Source organism: Anabas testudineus, chromosome 16, assembly GCF_900324465.2.
Source record: "Anabas testudineus chromosome 16, fAnaTes1.2, whole genome shotgun sequence".
Classification (NCBI taxonomy): domain Eukaryota; kingdom Metazoa; phylum Chordata; class Actinopteri; order Anabantiformes; family Anabantidae; genus Anabas; species Anabas testudineus.
The window spans coordinates 21,531,058-21,554,173 of NC_046625.1; the positions used below are offsets into that span (position 1 = coordinate 21,531,058).

The window sequence follows — 23,116 nt, forward strand, 5'->3', positions numbered from 1 at the left end:
CATCTTGCTTGTTTTTGCTGGTCGGTTTTTCTTCATCTTCTTTTCTGCATCATGTCCAGTGAGATGTAATAGTTTTGGTTAGAGTTTCTGTTTTGTTGTTTGTTTTTTTTTAAACCTATCTTATTCCTTTTTACCTGTAAAGATACTTTTAGAATTTCTTATTTAAACTTACACCTTACCGATTCCGTGTATTCTATATGGCATCATGTTTACAGCTGGTTCCAACCTCAAATTTATTTAGAAAAACAACAAAGACACTGAAAATGTAATTTACTAGAAGGTGTTTACTGCTGTAATGAGAATAAATGTGTCGCATGCCAGTTGAGCACTAACAAATCTGCTGTAATTACAGGACATTGAATTATCACAGCTGCAGCTATGTCGTAGAATGAGGGTTTATACTGCACATTGGTTCATCAAGTACAACATAACAAAGACATTATGAATTTTGGTGTACAGAATCAGAGTTTTAACCAGCTGATTGCTTGTCTTTCACCCTAAGTGCCTATTATTTATCCCAACAAAATGCATATCAGGAAAATTGCAGCCTGGCCAGCTTATTTGCCTCAAGTGCTGCTGCTGAGATAGTCTGAGAGCAAAATGAAAGAAAATGGCCTGTGCTCGAGATTTGAAATAATACAGAAAAAAGGTCCTACCATCCCTGTCTCTAAATGCAGGCCTGTTTTATTGTGAATTAAACTGAAGTGGAACACAAGAGGAGGAAGAGTTTGAAATACAGAGAGCAGAGGAAGGGCAGGGAGAAGGCAGAGAGATAAGGGCTGAGGCTTGGAGAAAGGAAGAGGGCAGAATGAAGAGGAAGCATGGAGGCAGAGAGAGTAGTGGAGGGGGATCGGGGGGGCTGCTGAATCAGAAAGGAAAGAGAAGAGATGCTGCGATAAGTACTGCAGAGAGGAAGTGGGGCTGTCGAGATAAAGACAAACTCAGACAGAGAGAGAGAAGATTAGAAGCAGGCTCCAGCTTTTAAAAGAACGATGGATGGAGGAGAGAGTGAGAGAGCAAATAGAAAGATGAAGGGAGTAAAAAGCAATGAAAAAAAAAGTAAGGACAGACAGAGAGAGGCCAAGGAAGTGTCTTCAGGATGCCAGCCAGGAGGAAGTGCCAGTGGCTGTAACCACGGCAGTAGCACTGGTTGCTATGGGAACCAGCAGGACCCAAAAAACAGTCTGGTCAACAAGGGCAAATTGACTCTGTCCTTCCTCTTCTCAGGGAAGGAAACAAAAGGAGGAATTATCTAAAGCAATATTCACTACAGTATTTGTAACCTTTTGGTATTTTAACACGACTGTTTCTCCACTTTGTGAGAGAATGCATTAGTGGTGTGAGGGGGAAAATGTAGGCCACACAACCTGCGGCACATGTCCACACTTATGGGATGATTGCTGTGACATTTTAAAGACAGATGTGGAAACTGCTGCTGTAGTGCTAGTGCTGTAGAGGGTCAGCTGATGCCATGACTAAAGCTGTAGCACTTGTGGCACAGGCTGTTGTGAATACTGTATACAGTATGTGCTCCAAAAAGGATGTGTAGAGCCACTGAACAGCCTGACAGCACTGAGGTGATATTTACTGTTTGAGCAAGGCTTGTTCTTCTTACCAATAAGAGATGGATAATTATTTCTTCAATCATAGGTTTTGTAGCTGCTTATTTATTGGCGTTTGTAACTGTAATTACAAAACCTGACCCACATCATTTTCACCCCATATTGATAGCTAGAGCTGTGCATAACTGCATGTGGTTACTGAGCACAAACTGTGGATCGACGGCTAGAGCAACAGCAGGGAAATCAAGATTGGAATTTGAATTCAATTCACTTGAATTCAATTAAATTTTTTTTGTAGAGTGCTAAATCACAACAGACGTCATCTCAAGGCACCTTTCAGTGTAAAGTTTACACGTTTACACGTTACGTTTTTGTAAAGAAACCTTAGAAAATGTAACTGTATACAGAGTTTCATAGAAAACCCAACAATCCCACTTGAGCAGCACTAGACAACAGAGGATAGGGTGGGCGGCCATCTGCCTCGACCCGTTGGGGTGAGTGGAAAGAGGAGAGACAAAAGAACAGCAGGCAACAAAAAACACTGGGCAGGTTGGTAGGACCAGTAACTGGAGATATACAGCTCAGAGGTCAAGGATACCTGCAGAAAAGTACAGAGAGAGGGAGGTAGACAGAGAGAAAGAAGCACAAGTACAGGAGAGAGAAGACACAAAGTTAATGGCATAGTCAAAAGAAGACCCATCCAGGCTATGTAGCTAATAGAAAGTGGTCCACCGGCTAGCACAAATATACTGAGAACATAAGACATGTCCTGCATATTCATAATGTACTGTGACCATGAACTGACCATTACTAACTGCAAGCTATGAATCCTAGTGCAAGTAACAAACACACCTCCAGTCTACAAGGCCCACAAGTCAGTTATGTGACGTGTTTTCATGTCTGCATGCGTTAATGTGTGTGTGTGTGTGTGTGTGTCTGTGTGTAAGTAAGTGCTGCAGAGATGTAGAGGAGACTAGAAAGAGAGAGAGAGAGAGAGCATGGGGTGCCTGCATGCTGTGACTTGTCCTGTTCAAATTCAGACAGCTTTCAGGGATCCTGTGGCCTCCCAGCAGTGCAGTGTGACACAGCTACTAGCTCTTTGCACACACACACACACACACACACACACACACACACACACACACACACACACACACACACACACACACACATTTTTGTATGGCAGTCAGTGTGAGGACACTCATTGACATAATTCACTCTCTAGGCCATGTTAATCTACTCAGTTTCAATTTTTTATTTATCACGTACTGCCTTACCCCAACCCTAACCAATATTCTAACCCTAAAACCTTGTCTTAACCCAAAATTGCTCTTTAGACACCCTTCTCCTAAAATGTCCTCACTTTGGAAAAATGTCCTCAGTCCAATGGTTAAAAATTCATGCTGGTCCTCACAATGGTAGCCATACAAACACACACACTCCTCCCTATCATGCCCAGTCCTTTCTAGCTGGAAGTAGGACAAATGAAGGAGAGAAAGCAAGAAAGAGAGGAAAGTAGAGAACAGAGAGGCAAAAACAGAAGATGAAAGAATGAAGAAAACAAAAATATGAACAGGAAGAGACACACACGCACACTCACAGTCAGATTTCACTGAGCCAGTACATTGCGTGATCTGTTCTCCAGTGCACTCGTGGTGCCAGTGGAGTTGCGGAGTGTTTTTTGGAAACTAGGTCATTGTTCCTCCCACTCAGCCTGTCTGATCCGGCACATAGCCTGGCTTTTTTTTCCCAACTAAGCACCTCTCCAGTCTCAGATTTTTTTTATTTATTAAATTTTTTTTTTCAGATGGATGGGAGGTGGGAGGCGAAGAGGCGGGATTGTTAAAGTCAAGCACTTTTTGAATGTATGTATACAAACATGTAGACACACGTGAGCGAAACGCTGAAACAAATCGTGTCACACACTCGTACACACATAGCGTGTGGTCAGAAAAGCCAACTGCATCAGAAGGAGAGTTTTCCTGAGGTATGCCCAATATCTCCAGCAGTGTTCTCTTCTCCACCTCATCCTCCTCTGCTAATGGCCCCACACTGATAGATGAGCTCAGAGGCTTTTAAATAGTCAGCCTCTGCATATTGACCAGGCTCAGATTGAATTATACAGTAATTTATTCATTACTCATTTCACACGAGAAGGTGTGACGCACAGCCCTCGTAACAATCTGTGAATGTGTCCACACACAAACACACACACACACACACACACACACACAGGCGGGGCAGCAAGGCCGAGGCTGCTGTCGGGGAAAAATAAGGCCATATTCACGCAGACTTTTTTCCTGCGTTAAAATGCAAGGGGGTGCGTTGGTGTTGTTTTGTGTACTGGTGAGACAATGTAATCTGAATCAGGACATTCAGCTGGACTGTCAGAGGGACAGAGTTACGTGCTTTGAGTTTATTAGATACCAGCGCACAGACTGGATTGTACAGATCTGGAACTTTTACTCACCGCAATCTTGAGGTAAACAGCAGAAACATGGTGCTCACGTCTACTGCAAGTTCCTTGGACTTCATGGCTTGGTGTATCTCCTGACGTGAAGTGAGAATTGTGAGATTTTGTATGAGTTGTGTGTCTTTTTAAATTATGTCAGTTTAATGTACCATCGACACACTACTGTACAGTCAAGTTTTACATGCATCAGGGATCAAGGATGTTTTTTAATATGTTTCTGTGGTATATTGAAGAACAATTACAGACATTTTATGCAAAGAGTCAACATGTACAATATGTGCTTACCCTTCTTCTTCATGGCTGCTGCAGTTCACTCTGGAATGAACCTCTGGGCCAAATCCTGACTGACAGAGCTCCTTGTCAGTGCTCAAAGTGGATCACAACTTGCCAATACATTTAGTCATTGACTGGATGTCTCAATGATTAATATACTATATGAATTAGGTAAATGAATTGGCAACTATTTTGATAGCTGTGTTTGATTGAAATGCTAATATATGAATGTTTATTTAAAAAATGATTCCAGTCTTTCTGTGCGCTTGCTGTAAGAACTTAGTTTGTTCCATATGATGTGCCAGCAGAGCTGCTTTAGAAACAGATGTGTCTGAGACGTCTGCTCTAGGGACATAAGCACCTCACTTCTTCCTCATCTGAATAAATCTTCCACCTGTTTGTTCCTCTCTTACCACCTGTGTACTGTGCACAAAGCACTTGGCACCAAAACACACAGATCAGCAAAGTGAATATCAAGGTCAGGGAAAGGGTGAGAACAGCTCACTGCTCATCAGTAACTAGTTGTGCACAGCCTATCAGCACAGCCTCTCTCACCATAAATCAGCTATGTTAGCTAAATTGTCCAAATAACAGCCAGGAAGCTAAGCAGATCATTAAAACACCTTTAAGTGTTAGAGGCCAAAGACAATTACGAGACTAAATAAACCATTTTGTATTTTGAACAAGCTAAAAACCCGTCAGAACTTTTCCCCACATATTTTAAACATGCATGTTAGATTCAGTGGCTCTGTATAATAAATGAATAAAACCACTGATGGGCTCTGAGCTAGTGATAAAGACAGCACGAGAGAGCAATAGTGGACAAAATATCCAGACATACTGACAAATGCATAGTGAAACAGATGGCTAGAAACAAATAGGCATAATAAACAAGTACAAGGTAAAGCTCCACACACTGTGAATTACCAAAAAGGGATAAAAAAAAAGAGAAAATTGGGAAAAGCTGTGCTCCATAGGCGCCACACACACCTACACAAACACACACGCATGCACAAACACTCGCTAATCTGTCAAGGCAACAAAGGGAGACAAGCCAGGGCCGCATTTGCATGACAAACTGGCCCCACTAGGTTGATTGAAGAGAAAACAATTTTAGTAGACAGGCTGACTGTGTGGTATGGTGCCTGCCACCTCTGGGTGGGCCTCAGGGTCCATAATCGCAGTGTGTGTGTGCGTGTGTGTGTGTGTGTGTGTGTGTGTGTGTGTAGGTGACTGGTTGATTTGTTTGCGAGAGTGTGGCTGTGTGAGCCATGAGGTGGTAGTTAGGGGATATGGGCTTTGGTAAGATGGCAGGAAAACAGAAAAATAGCATTCATCACGTTATTGTGCCCTGCTGCAGCTGTTTCTGTGTGTATTTGTGCGCGTGTTCCTTTTTGGAAAGAGAGGGGATTGTGTGCGGAGGTCTGTGCCTGTAAAAATGCCTGGGTATGGAGAAATGTGACCGTGCTTGTGGAAGACAATGTATATATGTCGTCTACTGTGTGTGTGTGTGTGTGTGTGTGTGTGTGTGTGTGTGTGTGTGTGTGTGTGTGTGTGTGTGTGTGTGTGTGTTCACAACCAAGTAAAAAAACAATCATACGTATAGACGTCCTTCTTTGGCCGTGTGGAGAAAAAGTGCCACCACTGTGAGGACACTTTAGAATCATGTTTCTGTTTCTACTACATATGGGGATATGTACATGGCCTTCACGGTTAAGTATTCAGCACGTGTGTTTGAGTGTTTGCCCTTTTGGCTATAGACTACATGACGTACTTTGTTTGAAGCAAACTGGAGCCTTTTTCTAATCGACGGACATTGAACGTTCTTCCTGTGATTGTCAGTTTGTCGTTCAGCCTCGCTGTGCTTATTCCTTCTTTTGTTTTGCTATTAAGAATCAAAGGACACCGTCCAATGTACACGTGTGAAATGGGACTGTAATGAGCAGGTCAGTCCTGTTTTTGGTGTAAGGCACCTGCAGTTTCCTCAAGTTAGCTTAAGAAAGCAGGGGAAACTGCAGACACCTGGTTTGGCCAAAGAGGCGAGTCATCTAATGAGTCCCTAATCGAGGATCCGCGACTCAAAGGATGGACGGAGGATGTCTGACGCTGCGGCTTCACACCAGCTTCCAGTTCAGCTGCAAGTGTCAAACCCCTGCGACCTGACTTCCACTCCATCTGTGTCTGTGCTGCGCTTGTGTGTCTCATTAGCTTTAGTTTAAGGCGGGGAGCCCTGGCAGTGACAGGTTTATTAAATATCTCAGGGTCCGCAGTGGACATGGCAGGGCGGGAAACCCCCACTGTTCATGTAATTAATGTGGCCACTCAGTGCTCATGTTTGGAGCCTGTGTGTGTGTCTGTGTGTGTGTGTGTGTGTGTGTGTGTGTGTGTGTATGTGTGTAAGCCTTTATGCTTTTGACTCTACCAGCATGGGTATATTTGTTAATGAGTAAGTGTGGGTCTGGATGGTTGTTTTCCTCGTGCTGTTGGGGGATCAGGTTCTTGGACTGAGGCAGGCTCCCTGCTGAGAGAGAGAAAGAGAGGGAGAGATAAATGAGAGATGATTGAGGTGATGGAAAGAGAGGAGGATCGGAGAAAGAAAAAAATGCTCAAAACCTTTCTGTCAAGATTGATTACTTAAACACTTTTGACCTACAGTACACAGGTTGTTTTTTTCACACAGATCTGAAGAAAACCATGAAGGACAAACTATAAAAACTATATACAGCAACTATTTTAGGATCTTCTTGGAGTCTGCTGTGCTGAATGTCGCCCATTGAACCTCAGGGCTGCTGCAACCACTTCAGCTAAAGTTGGAACCTTCTTTTAAGAAATTGAACCAACAGTTCAGTTTTCAGCATCGTGAAAGCTGCAGCTCCCATAAAGTAAAACTGCAAGAGCAGCAGAGCAGGTACTGACATCATCAAGTCATTCTTTGAACATTTCGCTAAAAATGGATGCGCCTCTGCAATCGAAACGTAGCATTTAGCTGGCAAAGGCCAAGGACACGTGGGAAATGGAGTTCTACTATCGAACAAACATTGTTTGATTTTTTTTTTTTCAACACACAAGGTAAATCATATAACAACTGTTGAGAAGCTACACTACAAGGCTGGATTGTTAGTTATTAGCAATATTAGAAATCTGTGTGAGATTTTCATACTTCTAAACTGCAACCCAGTAGTTCTGGTTCCTGGGGAGCTCAGGAAAAAAGTAGTAAATTCAGTAAATAAAAGATATGGATGAAACTATATTAAGAGATCCCATCAAAAATACTTCTTGTCAAAGTGGTGGAGGGCAAAATTTGAGATTCCTCGCTTGTAGAAGATGTAGAAGATTTCTCTGAGGACAACGTTAATCATTCAGCGAGACCATTAGAAACATATGGTGGTTTTAATGTTGTGGTGGACTGGTGTTAGTATGGACACACTGATCTATTTGGAGCTATTCCTAGTAGAACATATATGGATGTGGCAGTCCAAAAAAAGAATCAGTACAGTTAACATGTTGTAGATGATGAAGCTTAGATTAAGTGTAAACTTCAACTCTGACGGAGGGGGTGCAACTTTTCCATATTGTGATTATTGTGAACAATATTGTGATTTGCTATTGCAATTGTAAGGTTTTGACCACGACCAAGTTCAAAGAGGGCACGACACGCTACAACAGATTAAAACAAGTTTTATTTTAAGAAGCTCAAGTGTGGTGAGAGAGGGCTGGGAAAGGGTGTAGCACGGTGGTTCTGGGCTGGTGGGTAAATGACTCACTGTGAGGTTCAGGAAGCAGGTGGGAACAAGACTGAGCAAGGAGGGCTAGTCCTGGTGCTGGTGATGTAGTCCTGGGTTTCTGGAACAATGATGGAAAAGGGCAATGGCTGGTGAGCATGGTGAGCAGGACCAGAGATGACGTGGATAAGCAGAGGATGCTGGGTTTTGAAGTCCAGGACACAGAGTGTGGTAAGAAGCAGGTTTGGAGGACAATGGCTGATGAGAGCAACATAAATATGAGCATTATCCAAAACAGTGGTCAGCTCCACCAGCACTACAGCAACCCATAAAACAACATGTGGTTAGGAAAATGGATGGATGGAGTTAACTCTCGCCAGTTTAATAACATTAAACCTACAGTAAAGAGTCAAGTTAACTTTAACTTTACAAATTCAGAGGAGAAGTAGTTTACAGGGGCTTGCAATGGGAATAAATAACTGGTTGTTATTTATTCCCATTGGCTCAGTGTTAGAGCATTGGGTTAGGATACAGAAGGCCAAAACCTGGTTACTAGAACTTCACAATAACGTAATCCAGCAGATGAGTATTCAGATTTCTCCTCTATCTTGGGGGTATTGGAAGCATGGTTCACAGATTTTATGTGTATAGAGAACGAAGCGTCTGCTTCCAGACTGTTGATTTTTTTATATATGTATGTTGGGCGAACTAACTGACTGCACTGTGAGAGAGACACACACACAGACAGACACCACACTCTTTTTCACAGCACATAGTGTCCACATGAAAGGAATGGCTGGTGAGAAGTGCCTCATTTAGATGTGTATGAGGCAAAAAAGTTGCTCTTTTTTGAAAAATGTCACTAAGGAGACAGAGAAAAACCTAAAAATCTAGCAACACAGGAGGTAAATTGGCAACACTGCACACCAGAAAGTTAAGTAAGAATCCATTCCTCTGCCTAAAGAGACTGACAGATCCTCTCCTTATTAGAGGCTCAGGTGATGAGTAAACTGTACACAAACAGAGAATAGCTTGTCATGTTCATACAGTTTTATTTAATGAAATAGTAGCTTTTTGCAGGTCTACAGACGCACAGGCTGACATTGCTGTTGCAGTTCCCATCAGATAAACTGTGCAGCACTAATTTGCACCATCTAAAAGAAATGTGCATGTATTCACGCCACCATGTACTTCTTTCCATGGAGTTGTATTCATGTACGCCACCTCTCACTCAAGCCTGCCACACATTCTATATACCTCCTGATAAACCAGTTTCAGGTTACCCTCCTTTCTAATTTTTTAATTAGTTTAGTTTGCTTAACACTCCCTCCTCTTATTGCTTAATTAAAAGAGGATTTGTGCTTTTTCGTGAGACACATCAGATTAATACATACTATACTAAGAGTTAGCTCTGCAGAAATATTCACTCTTTGTCCCGACTTTGTGTACTGACAGTATTGTCAGTTGTATGTTATAAGTATGTTGTATTTCTAGCATGATAACTTTTATTAATTTAGTTCAGTGTGAGATAAAGTGGACCTGACAGGTCTATTTCCATATTTTGGTCATAAATTGACAATCTAAACTAAGTCAGTCGAGTCAGTTGAGTTTCCGAAGAACAAGCAGATATGGATATCAGTGAAAACATGTAAAACATACGGCGTGTGTGTGGGTGTGTGTGTGTGTGTGTGTGTGTGGAACATGAAACATGGAGGCACCAGAGAGAAAAGCTTCATCCTCCTTGCTTGTAAAATAGTGATTTACATGAATTGGATGGGAGTGAAAACATATGGAAAATAAAATGATGACATGGGCAGCTCTCCCACCTGTACACTGTGTCTCATCCGCAAACCAATCAGTCTCTGAGGAAGCAGCCTCTCTCTGGGTATCACTGGGCAGACAACAAGCACACACACACACACACACACACACACACACACACTCAGAGGACTTTGGTTAAATAAGTGCTCAAATCATTCTCCTGACTATTTACTCAGTATTTACAGCTCTTTCTATCTGACACTCTGGACTGTGTCACGGTTTCCTTCCTACTTAAAGTCTGTAGTGATTTCTATATATTGGCAGAAACCCTCCAATCACATGTGAGAATCTCAGTGTGATTAAGATTTTTTTTTTTTCAGAAAGTTAAGCAAAGCGAAAGAAAACATATGAAGGACATTTCCAGACACAGGTAAAGCATGACATCAGAGGCCATCACAGACAAAAACAAAGCATGGCCAAGGTGTGGTGAAGCAGCCAGTGTGCAATACACCTCTCTGATGTAAGTATTAGGCAATGTGTTCATATCTTTTGCATATCACAAGAATTTGAACTTGCAATAGTTCACTTGAACAACAGTGCAACAAATGCAGCACTATGAATGGCTGAGGAACCGTGTGTGTGGTTTCCACCCTGCCCTGGTCTATTTTACAACACAGTACAAAATCAACAGGAGGCCTCCAGCAAAAACAGCATTAAAACGTGCAGCGGTTTGGTGTCTAATAAGCCTTCAAACTGACTCATATACCTTCAGTAGTCAGGCTCATTGTTCATGTTCTCACTGTTTCACCAGTACCACTACACTCCCATGTGTCTGATCCAGATATGCACCATTCTGGCTGCTAATTTATCACAAATGAGATACCACTGCTGACTGGATGTAGTGTTAATGTTGTTGTGCTGCCTTGTCTTTGGTTTTAGCACCTCAGCAGTGAACACTATGGTTACAAGCTGTTGTAGGGTGATCTGTTGACCCCCTATAGTCCTGCTTGCTACTACTGTAAAGGGAAGCTGGGGAGAGGCTTCGCAAGCGCTGCAAGCTGTGAGGAGGGACGCTCGCTGGCCTGGTACAAGCTGTTAACTCCATGGTCCTGCTGCAGTGCTATAGGATGGCAGCAAGGCAGATTGTAGAGAATGCTGACTGGCCTGGTGCAAGCTGTCACGGGCCGTGCTGTTTACAAGCTGGATGGTGGGAATGAGTCAACCTGGGAGCTGCGTGTGTAAAATCCAACCAGAGCAGGCAGGGGTCTACTAGAATCAGTTACATTAGTGTAGGCAGCATTATCTCACTGGTTGTGCTAACCTGTGTGTTGCTAAGTACTGCCAGGGTGGTAGCAGGTCTGGTGGTGGTGCAACATGTTCCCACTACCATCCATCTGTCAGCCCTTGTCTCGAACGCAGCATCTCTCACCTAATGTAATGTTTTCATTATATTCCTCAATATGGGAGCTATAGCATTTTGCGTGGCGATGCCAACCAGGCAGAGAGAAGACGGGCTTGGAGTATTTGCTGCAGCTTGTTCATATGACCGTCCATCTGTTCCAGACCTGCTGCCCTCACAGTCGGTAGCTTATGCTGTGACATTCTCACATGTATGTATAGGATAATTCCTCTTCGTTACGCGTTTGGTCCTGTTCTTGTGGTTTGATTGGTAATGTGAACATAGTTGCCGAGCAGCATCATTGCTAAAAGCAAAATAAAGTAATAAATATGAATAGGTTATATATTCATTTACCTTACATTCAGCAAACCAAACTCAGCAGTAACTTTCTTTGATGTAAGTGATGTCAATAACTGTGAATATAATGGGTCATGAACTCATTGAACTAATTATTCATCAGTGATCCTTACTGTGTAGTGTATAATAAATGAAAATGCAGACCAAATGATTGCTCTTAATAACTATCCTACTGACCTTTATCAAGCTATATTCTTATTGTTATATATATTTATATCAATACAATCTATAAGAATATGATGCTTAAGTAGCCTGAATATATTAAATCAAGTGGATATATGCTTTTTACTTCAGAAAAACCTGTTCTTATGTTTTTGTGGACTTTGGCCCCCTTTACTTACAGATCAAGGAACTGTTGGAACACTTTTAAAGACCTTTATTAACAATTGGACCCGAAACGAAACCCGTTTTATTGTTCATATACGCACCTGACTGTTGTTTTAAGATAGACTTAAAAATGTAGAACCTATCGTAGGAGGTAAATGTTAATATTAGCATGGCAACATACAACGACAGTGATGAATTTTAAGCAGGAATAATTAGAAATGTGTTCCCAATCTTCGTGCAGCATGTCATTGTTTGAATCAGTAAAGCTGGTGCCCATTTGTAACGGGGTTATAATTAAAGTACTCCATCACTGTTAGGCAGTCACTATGTTACTCTGAACCAGACCTTCAACGCTGACTTTTAAACAGTACTGAAGGAGGCACGCTGCCTCCTCTTGTGTTTTATGTTCTTCGTTGTTTCAGATGCATATTGAACTCAACATGGCTGTGTAGTGAGGCCATGGTTTACACACTGTGTGGAGATCACTGTGTGAGTATCAAAGCCAGGGATGAGACAGCAGTGTGTAATGGTTGCTGTGAAATGCCAGCAGTGAGAACAGCCATCACATTACATAAAAGCACACACACACACACTTTTCCACTCCCTCTTTCTATTTCTCTTTCTCTCACTTGTACACACACACACACATTTATAGCTTCTGTCTCTACTGGCTGGGCTGTGTGATTATTGCCGTCTGGTTCAGGGCTCTTATCGGTGTTGTAACGGAAAGAGGCTGACAGGACACGCGCACACACACACACACACACACACACGCACACACACACACACACACCTCTCTACATCTCTCCCTATCGCTTGTGTTTCTCCTTCTCTCGTCTTTTTTTTTTTTTCCTCGATCCTCTATCAGCTGTGCTCTGTCCTTCTGGCGGCAGCGTCGTGGCACTGCGTCTGCGCTCACCCCGCCGAGCCATGTGCCAGTTCAGGAGATTGGCATTAAAGCCAGACATGAGCTCATCTGCCCAGCTGGGCAGACAGCCCATTACAATGCTCAGCAGGGCCCTACCGCAGGGGTGAAAAGAGCTCAATACCTGCTGATTATCTACTCTTTCTCTCTGTCTGTGTCTCTGGCTCTGTCTCACCCTCTCTCACAGGCTTTTCTCTTTTTTCTTCTCCTCTTTCCTTATTCTCTACTTTTCCTCTTCTCTTCTTTTCCCCCCTGTTGTCTCCTTTCTTGTTTCCTCCTCCCGTCCTCTTGTCTTAATCCACCTCAGGTTCCGACTCTCTCATTCTTGATCTGTCTTATTCAATCTGTCGTTCTCTCATTCAGACTCAAACTGATACCTAACTGTTCTTTCCTGTCTGTCATCCTCGTTCCGAGTTTTCTTTTTTGTCTTTCCCCGTCTCCGCCACATAGACAACTTCTCAACGTGCACTGGGGTGTTGTTGCAGTGGTGCCTGCGGCAGTAAGCGAGGTAGGGAGGGGTGGTTTTTGAAATGACAGGGGTGGAAGTGAGGTGTGTTAGTGTGTGTATGTGTGTATAGAAATGACAGGGGTGGGAAACCAGACAGCTGGTGCACCTGTGCGGACAGGATATGACACGGCACTGAAGCCAGACAAGGGCAGGAAGCAGCAACTATGATGTGGCTTGCCAGACGTTTTTATTGAATGCAGCTCTCTGCTCTGCAATCTGACTGTCTGGAGTGGCCTTTCTGTTACTTAGCGCTCCACTGGAGACGCCAAGCTGCATTCCATGCCGAAGCAAACACTCTCTCTCTCTCTCTCTCTCTCTCTCTCTCTCTCTCTCTCTCTCTCTCTCCCCCCTCGCTCTCCGGTTTCTTCAGCTGGTGAGATGCATTGCAGTTAATTCATGAATCCCATTCAGCCTTTGTATTATGGCTGAGTCACATCCATCGTTTGTTCTAACATTTGAAGTTACTGGCCTGAATGAAAATGTTATGTTAGAGAAAAATGTATCGAGTGCTTCCATCCCACAAGTCAAATGGAGGAATCTTTTGGATAAATAGGCATTAATGATACAAGACAGAAACTGTTTCACACAGCATGCAAATTTACAGCGTGGCACAGGTTACTTCATCTGCACTGTGTTCTTATTTCTTGGTATTTAATGCAGCTGAATTATGTTTCAGGGCCAAACAGTTCGTCACTGTAGATATTAATATGCTGGGTCTGCTCTGTGTGGGACACTTTCTACCTGATTTTGGAACCTGACTGCAGGGATTTGCTCCCATTCGGTTTCACTACTGAAGTCTCCATCAGGTCTGGTTTGTCAAGGTTCAGTGCAAGTTGATGGAACATCCGTTTTTTATTTTAGATGCATCTGTGCTTCAGTCAATTTGTTACTTTTTAAGCTTTGATCCTGTAAAGAGTAAAAATGAAGTCATAGGGACTGACACATGACTATAGGCAGGTGTGTTGTTGTGAGTGCCACATTAACCCAGTCAGTTAGACCACTCAGAGTGCTCATACCGACTCCTGGCTGAAAAGAGGCAATAAGAACGCACATTGAACTGAACTCTTAGCGAACACACATTTTACCATAGCTGACACATAATGTGCCTAGTGCCTAGGTCAATACTGTATATTTTTATACAGATTTCTTCCTCAGCGGTTCTCATTATCAGCATGGTAATAGTGTAGCTTTCCAAGACCCACTGGTAAAGGTGGTCTCCACCCAGCTCTTGTTTTTGCTCATGGACTAAATATTTGTAATATTAATGAGTTACTCTGTTAATTATAGGCTGCAGAGGATATTTTTAAAAAATGTCCATGTCGAAGCAGCAGAAGCAGTGGCTCTGTACAGTTTAAATCAAGGTAAAGGTAGACATTTTCCCTTTGTTCCATGAGTAAATGACGAGACATGGCTTTAGTTTCAGGAGAAACAGAGTGACAGACAGACGTGGAACAGTGAAGCATACACCAGACAAGTTGAACAGTTAGGAAAGAAGCATAAAACAAACCTTTTTACTATGAGCCACAAGATGGTGCTGTAAAGTAGTTGCTAATACACCACGCAGGCTTAGATGGAGACTCTGCCCTGACTTTAGAGAGGGGAAGGATAGAACTAACTCCCACTGAGGCTCTCTACTCTGGTGCTGTGTTCAGTGGCCGTCTGTTCACACTGCTGGTGCATTCACGGTCTCGTCGCCACCGGTGGGGCCAGGCAGTTGTCTGTGAGGTGGCCAGGCTGGGAACAGAGGCACAGAAATCATTAATCATCATCATAATTAATGATTTTAATCATTAAAATACAGTTTCTTATATGTTTCAACAATCTTTGATCTTCTGGGACAGAATTTAACCATAAATTGATGAATGACTTATTTATGATATTACTTTAAATGCTGTAAGGATTTGCTGCACCTGTTGCACAACATCTCTACCTGCTGCTTCATGGAACTCCTGCTGTTTTGCAGGGAAAAATAACTAGAATAACAACAAATAATATATTTGCCTGGAATGGAACATTACAAATGCAAATTCAACATTTCATAAACTTGTTTTGCACTGAGTGGAGGCTAGCTCACATTCATTCTTATATCCATGACAGTCTTTCTGTGGGAAAACACCTGGAGCTCTTTTGGCCCTTAGTTAGAACCTGTCTAACATCTGGAATGTGCTACCTGTCCTCATGCAGCCGATGGCAAATCACTAAAGTGCACAAACACATCACTCAAACGGTTACATTAGGTCTGTGAGACCTATCAAAAAACTGTGAAGAGCCTTCTGTAAGACGTCCTTTTCATTTGAATGATGTTAAAGGTTGAGCGTTAACTGCTAATAATAGCTGAAAACTTCCTTACATTAAAAGCTTTCTAAGCAGTGTCTGGCTATTATTGTGACGCATCCGAGGGGAAGGCACAGTCATTTTTTTGCACATTAGCACCACTAATGTTTGGATCATATTTTGGACTCTTTTTGTAGACGTTTGAGTTTTAATGATCACAAGAAGGAATGTTAGGAAAAGACAGACCAATAAAACAGGTGCGTATGTTTCCTGAGATGCACTAGAAACGAACGACTGAAAAAAAAACTAAAACACCTTCTAAGTAGACATGTTTAACTAACCATTTGGATGAGAAATTTGCCATTACTGAGTTTCAACTGTAGTAATAATTCTAAACCTTTAGGGCAGGGCCCCCCAGATGTCAAAAGCACTTTCTTAATAACCTGTGATGGACTGCATAGGGTTGAGGAGTTGGCATGCTGTCCGCTGCAAAGTTATTATAGGTAATTTACATTTGTCACAAAGCAAATAGGCCACTGGTCATTCATCCACCCACAACCCTAGTCTGACAGTATGATGTTGTGCAGCAATTGTGAAGAAAGCATGAAACTGCTGGAAGAGTACAACATCCCTGATATATCAATAATAAATATAATAGTATAAAGCGTGTTGAACCTATAGTTGGAGACTTAGAGAGGCTGTATGTGCAGTGTGTGTGTAAAGTGCTTGGGGGGGTGGGGTGAACTATTAGACTAGAGTGCATTTGGTATTCAGTTGAGCCTAGTATTTATCTGTTGGCTGTCTAGTCTGGTCTGGCCTGTTAGTGGTGTCACTATGTGTGCTCCCTGGGGGACTACAGTGTCCTCCAGTGTGTGTGTGTGTGTGTGTGTGTGTGTGTGTGTGTGTGTGTGTGTGTGTGTGTGTGTGTGTTTGAATGTGCATATGTGGTAGTGGTAGGATATATGTGAGTAGATAAAGGTGGGTGGCAAAAATAAGAATTGATGTGCTTCTGAGTCTGTTTATGAAAGTTTCTTAGGGGATCGTGTTTTATGTGTGTGTGTGTGTGTGTGCAAGGACATGACAGCGACCTTCCATCAAGACACTGAACCCACCCCTCTGTTGTTGCACCATACAGCAGCATACAGCAGCTCCTCAGTTTGTTGCTTCAATAAAATGATGACAGCTGCCAGGTGTGTAAATTGCATCAGGATCTTGTTTTTTTTTTTGCCTCCTTCCTGAAATGTTAGTCCACTCGTGGAGGAGTGTGGAATTAACTGGAAGCTGGAGGAAAATATTTCTGAATTATCAGATATAGAAGCTAGCTCGTGATGTGGCACTTAATGCATAACATCTGTTGGATGTCTTTGCTTTGCCTAGTTATGTCTCATCACAGAAACCCATTGTTATGCAGTATATAAGTAAAACACAAACCTCTCTTAGATCAAGCATTTCCCCAGACTGTTTCCAGTCAAAACAACTTATATGATTTGATTTCTTAGTTGAAAAAAAAAAGTGACTTTTATGATCCTGGAAAAATGGTCACAGCTATATTTTGATCTCCCTCTTCAGTGACCTCTGAAGCTTCCTAGACCACAGTTTGGAAACCTGCTGGTCTAGAATGGCATTTAGAGCCTCTCTCAGACTTGAATGGCCTAGTTTATTTATAGACTGCCCACAGTCCTGTGCTAGAGTGCGGTTGGTGTCTGTGTGTGTGTGTGTGTGTCTACAGGGTCGGAGGGTTGCACTGTTGGTTAGAGTCAGAGGGGAGGGGTTGGAGGTTTGGATAAGGAGGTGGAGGTCTTGCACATGTGCCCCTGAACCACAGGACTGGTGCAGGGGGTCAGCTCAAGGTTAGCCCCTTCAACGAGTCGTCTCTATTGGCTGCGGCCTGCTGTAACAAGGGAGTGTAACTCGAAGCCCTCTCCCCACCCTCCTCATTGTCAACCACAACCAGGCCGTCTGCTACTTTTCTGAGTCAGGTCAGCCCCCCCTCACAGCCCACCCACCCCTGCAACCCAGACACACATACAAACATACAGTATAACCCTTGTCCCATCCCTTCCCCGTTGTTGCCTTTCAGTCTCCCTCGTACAGCTGTGCTTCCTAGTGAATATGTATGTCAAAGCACATTTAAGATGAGAAATGAGAACATAACAATAATGTGGACCTTGCTATTTATTGTTATAGTTCATTGCTCTACTTTAGACATCAAATCACATAACAATTCAGGCATGTAGTTGAGCTGTTTAAATTGTAAAATTTGTGCAAAATGTTGACTGGTTAGTGTAGCTGCAACATCGCTGCGCTCCGTGCAGGAGACTGGGGCTCAAACCCCAGCTGTGGCCTGCCTCTAGCAGAGCTCCTTAAGCAAGATCTCCTCACTCTTACCCTACCTTACACGATGTAAGTCGTTTTAGATAAAAGTGTCGGCTAAATCTAAATCACATCATGACCATGGGGGGGCCAGACCTTACATAAAAAAAATGTGCTACAGGCTGAAAATCTACTACTGAAACATGCCCTGACTCATATGTCATAGAAAATGTAAACCCAGACAACCAGTGTTTATTTTCAGAGGAGGTGTTCTGGTGTTTTGTTATGTTTTTGGCTGGTTGAAGTCAGAATAATATTTCTTTCGGCTCCTGAAGGCAGCACAGCACCCCCCCCCCCCCCCCCCCCCCCCTTGCCTGGCCCTACTCTGCAGCCCTCTGATTTGCCACAGCGGCAGTCTGTCAGCGTGTGGGCGGGGCCTGACGCCTATCTTGTCGGCTGCTGTAGAGGAAGGGCAGCTGCTCTCAGCGGCAGGGAAGGACCGGAAAACACCGAAAATGCGTTAGCTCCGGGATGTGGCTCGTCCCCCAAAACCTCCAACTAATTCACTCCCCCCCCGGCCGCTCCGTGAGGAACATGGCGTGAGAGAAGACGTCCGGAGCTAACAGTCGTTGCGACGGACTCTGCTGCCGCTGCCTGGAAGTTTTTTTTTGTGTTGTTTTCCTGTCGCGGGGCCCCGACCGTGGCGGCGGCGCTGTCCCCGGAGTGGTGTCCCGGTCTGCTCAGCCCCATGCAAAACCTAACGGCCCCTGGCGGCCCCGACAGCTCCAATGTCACCTGCTCGTGCAACTGCACCGCTTCCCAGCCACAGGGAATGGAAATCTGTGAGTAGCGTCACTTTGCGTTTTCTCCTGACCTTAAAAAGCCACACGGAGACTTGACCTGAGCGCCTAATCCGTTTTATGTGCACTCTCAAGTGTAGCAACAGAAGGACAACAAATTAGACTTAGTATTCATCCGAGACGGTAAACCCGCTCAGCTGTTAACTCGCTGTTGGCCGTTTAATGCTGCTCTTTACTCTGGGTAGCTCACACTTATACCTGCTCTCTAGAAACTGGACGGTGACCTTAACGCTAGTTTGGTATCTCCAGCATTTTTTATTTGTCTTTATTTGATTCGCTAGTGTCTTGTCGCAAGTGTCATACTTGATGTTACAGTTAGCTCTAACGGGAACTATTAATATGAACTACATACTGTAGCACTGTGAAGTTAGCCTACAGTGAAACATTTGTCATATGAGCTTAGCATACGCATTGTACACACACATTTGGACTGTGCTACATTACATGTGTAGGAGCTCTTATGCTGAAAAACCATTTTAATTTTTTTCTAAACGTTGTCTGCTGCAGGAGTTGTTTTCATATAAGTACATAGAGGTTTAGCCCTTTAAGCCCTGTCTGGGCTGTGCACATGCTCTGGAGCATCACCACAGAGGGTTAAATAGTTTGCCTGTCACCATAGACAGGAAAAGCTGGAATGGTATGTTATGTCTGTCCGCCTTCTGAGCAGCCCAGAGAGAAACTATCATTATCAGCGCTGCTCTAATGCTGCTGCCTGCTAGATCCATTGCAGATGTTCCACTTTTATGACTGAAGCAGAGTGTTCAGTAGAGCAGACAGAGTAACGCATGCAGGCAAGCAGACAGGTAGAAATGCAGGGGTAAGCCAGACAGTTTATGAATCAAGTCTGAGAGATCTGCCGACACACACACAAACAGATGGAGAGAGACATTCAGACAGCCAGGTAGATTCATTACCAGGCAGCCAGACAAGTACTGACAGATATAAACAGTGATGCAGACAGACGCATCCAGTGCCAGACAGGCGGACGTATTGACGGACTTGCAGACAAGCAACAGACTCACAGACAGACGGACAAAGTTACAGTGATGTGTAATTTCCATTGTGAAGCAGAGGCCAAGTCTGGACAACGTGAGGTGAACGCAGGATATTAGATTTAGATTTGGCAGCAGAGTGTGGCTGCACTGACGCCACATTGTAACCAAGAAGTGTATGTGTGCACGTTTGTCTGGCAGATGCACCGGCAGTTCCACCATTTGTTTTCTGGGGCATCATTGTATTGCTAGCCAGGAAAAAAAAAAAAAAAAGACGCACATAATCAGGCATGAACTGGTGCATCCAGAGACATGGTGTCACGGCACAGAGAGAAAGAAAGAGAGAGACTAATTAGATAATCCAGTAGAGGTGCCTCAGATTTCTAAACTGAGCAGACATGCAGTGCTGATTATAAGTCACTGCAGTGTGTTTAACTGCAGCATATACTGCATAGTGTCTGTGTTTGGAGCTTTGAATAAACGCCGGCCTGGTATTTTCAGCGTGTTTCTCGTCGTTTGAACGCCCCAGTAGTTGGAAGGGAGTTCCATTCACAAGGGTTTTGAAATAGCCGTGTCCTACTGTAGTGGCCGTCTGGTTTGAAAAGAGCTCTTGTTTGTTGGCCATGTTGTCATGCAGACTCGGCAAGGCTGAATAATGTAGCTCATGCTTTGATGATTTCTCTGGCTGAAGACAAGAGCTACAGTCTGCCTCTCTTTTCTTTCTTTCTTTCTTTTTTTTTTTAAAGAGGAGTGGGAAGTCTCACTGGTGTGGCTCCTCTTTATTCAGCTGAGGAGGAAAATTGAAAGGGACTATGAACATAGAGAGATCACAGCACATACAGTTTGTCACGGCAAGGAATCTGACCTCAGTTTACACACTTGAATTCACATGTATGATCTGAAAGGCAGAGACCTTGTAATAAATGTTTGTCTCTAGCTGGTGCTGTGCTTGGACTTATTGTGCAGTTAGCACTATAACATCCTAAGTCACTAAGTCAATTTGTAACAATGATTCTAAGATTTAAAACTAGATCAAATGATTTATTAATTAATTTTTAGTATAATAATGAAAAAAAAAATCCCTTCTTCATTTTTGTCGTCAGGTTACAAACTGAGAATAATCGTGGCCGTGAAACCTCAGTAATTTTTTGGTAATGACAACAACAGAGGAGAGAAGTTCTCACTGTGTCGTTTTCCATAAATCCGGAAAGCAGCAATCAATGTGTACATACTTGTGCGAGCCCGGCTTTTGTTCACAATGTTGCTCTCAGACGTCATAGGGGGCACTGTTGAGAAGTCTACAGCAGCACAGAGGAGATTGCTGTAGAAGAAGAAGACCATTATATTTCTGTGGTTTTATAGTTTATAGCAATAAATGTTGTACTTGCTTTTATGTTGTGTTTATGAGTAACAATAACATTGGTTATGTTATTATCAGTGTCTATAGCAAGGAGGAGGAGAAGGAAGTAGTATGTTGTCATGCAGACAAGGGTTTAACAGTGCTCCACCAGCTTTGTGTCTTGGAGCACTTCATAGAAAAACACGCTAAGAGGGCTGCAACAGATGATTTTTATTAGCGGTTAATCTGGTGATGATTTTCTTGATTGTCTTTTTCCACAAAATGTCAGACGATATAGGACAATGTATTATAGGACAATTTCCCACACTCAAAGAAGACGTCTTCAAATGTCTTGTTTTGTCAGAGCAGCACTAGTTTCTTTGTTATACATGTTAGAAAATGGAATATCAATTTTCTATCATGTAACAACAAAGAAGAGCATCAAATCTTCAGATCTTAGAAACTGAAACCATGTTTGCATAACAAAGGCCATTATTTGATTATTGAAATAATAAGAATTTTCTTTTGAGCATCTTTCAAATCACACCCAGCGCTAACTATGAAAAACCTTTTTAGCATGTGTATTTTTATGGAGAAGGCACTAGAAAACGTTTATATGGAATAATCCTACATTGTCTTTTATCGTCCCCCTGGTCCTTTAGATGCACACATAGCAGAAAAACTGTATACATGCACTTGCCTCTTGGGTGTGGGTCCATGTGTGTCTGTGTCTCTGTGTATGTAACATTTAGCCCACAGCAGGGGCCAGTCAGCCAGACAAATGTAAATGGCCTGATTTGTAATCCTGTGTATGAGTGGTGTTAGTGTGTAGGTGGCAGCGGGGTCATCTGTCAACTACCTCAGGCCAAACATGCACACTGGCTACTTGTTGACTCTCCCTCAGACACATACACAAAGGTGTACACACAGTCACACGAATACACATTTATATACACGCACACAGGCAGGCACTCTAAGGCTTAGCCAATATTTACCCTGCAGTCTCCAGCCAGACAGCCAATCCAATCTCTCACTAAGCTCTTTGCTGTTTGTTTGGGGTTTGTTTTGTACCCTTTTTTTTGTAATGTTTGTTTGTGGAGATGTTTTTGTTTTGGAAGTAGTTTGTTATATTATTAATGAATTTTAATAATGAGACTTCAAACCCGGAGTCTAAATAATAGAAGGAAAAACTCTGAGACCTCGGAGATGGGAGTGGCAAAGGCAACCAAATTCTTTTTTGCCCTCCCTCTGCGCTGATTCCTTTCACAGTCATTCCTCCTGTAATTATTTCATAAGGAATTTCTACACTTCCTTAGAGTCTCTCATTGGTTCCTTATTTGTCTATCAGATAATATCAGGGAACAGTAGTGCTTAACTAGTACTGGTTAAGAAAGACTGGCTTGTTTTATGGAGGCGGTGAGTTCCCAGAACCTGTTTTTATACAATAAAGTTTACAGCAGAGGCTGTACACAGTGTTGGAAGATGTAACATCAGCAGACAACAAAAATGTCAAAAAAATCATTTCGGGAAAATATTGCATTATTATAGATGACATTGTATTACATTCATTTGTAGCAGTATGTACTTTACTCTCATGTCTTTGGTTAGGACAATTCCACCAATTCTCATGCAAATGAAATGCCTGCCTTACAGAAAATATCTCTGCCTCTAACTATAAAGAGATCTGGAGGAGCAGGTCAAAAAACACAGCCACAGTACCTATATACTCCATAATTAGAGCAACCAGACAGCATCACCCAAACTAAAAAGTCCTTATATTATGTCATCTGGAACTGTTTTTTTATTGCTATACATGTACCCCCTAAAAGAGAATTGCAACAAGCAAGCTGCAAATTGGTGAATAAAACCTTTAAGGTAAAGTCATTGAATCTGTTTAATGATATCACTATGTAGAGCTTTAGGCAGCTTTTTTTTATTTAAAACTTGTCATATAGCCCAGTGGCCCCAACCCTGGTCCTCAAGGCCCACTGTTCTGCTCATTTTCCAACTGCCACTGTCCCCTTGCTAAGC

The 23,116-nt window shown here is 42.8% G+C and overlaps 1 protein-coding gene across 4 annotated transcripts in view; it reads left to right on the plus strand.

Moving 5' to 3' along the window:
* LOC113170268 (low-density lipoprotein receptor class A domain-containing protein 4) overlaps positions 1–23,116 on the plus strand; it is a 142,416-nt gene that overhangs the window by 91,287 nt on the left and 28,013 nt on the right. Inside the window, exon 1 of one of the 4 annotated variants that reach the window (XM_026372294.1) lies at positions 18,335–18,736. The exons of the other annotated variants lie outside the window; for them this stretch is intronic. Within the exon in view, the coding sequence (XP_026228079.1) occupies positions 18,643–18,736 (94 nt within the window). The 5' untranslated portion in view covers positions 18,335–18,642. Of the gene's footprint in view, positions 1–18,334; positions 18,737–23,116 lie in introns of those variants that run through there. 4 annotated transcript variants of the gene reach the window in all.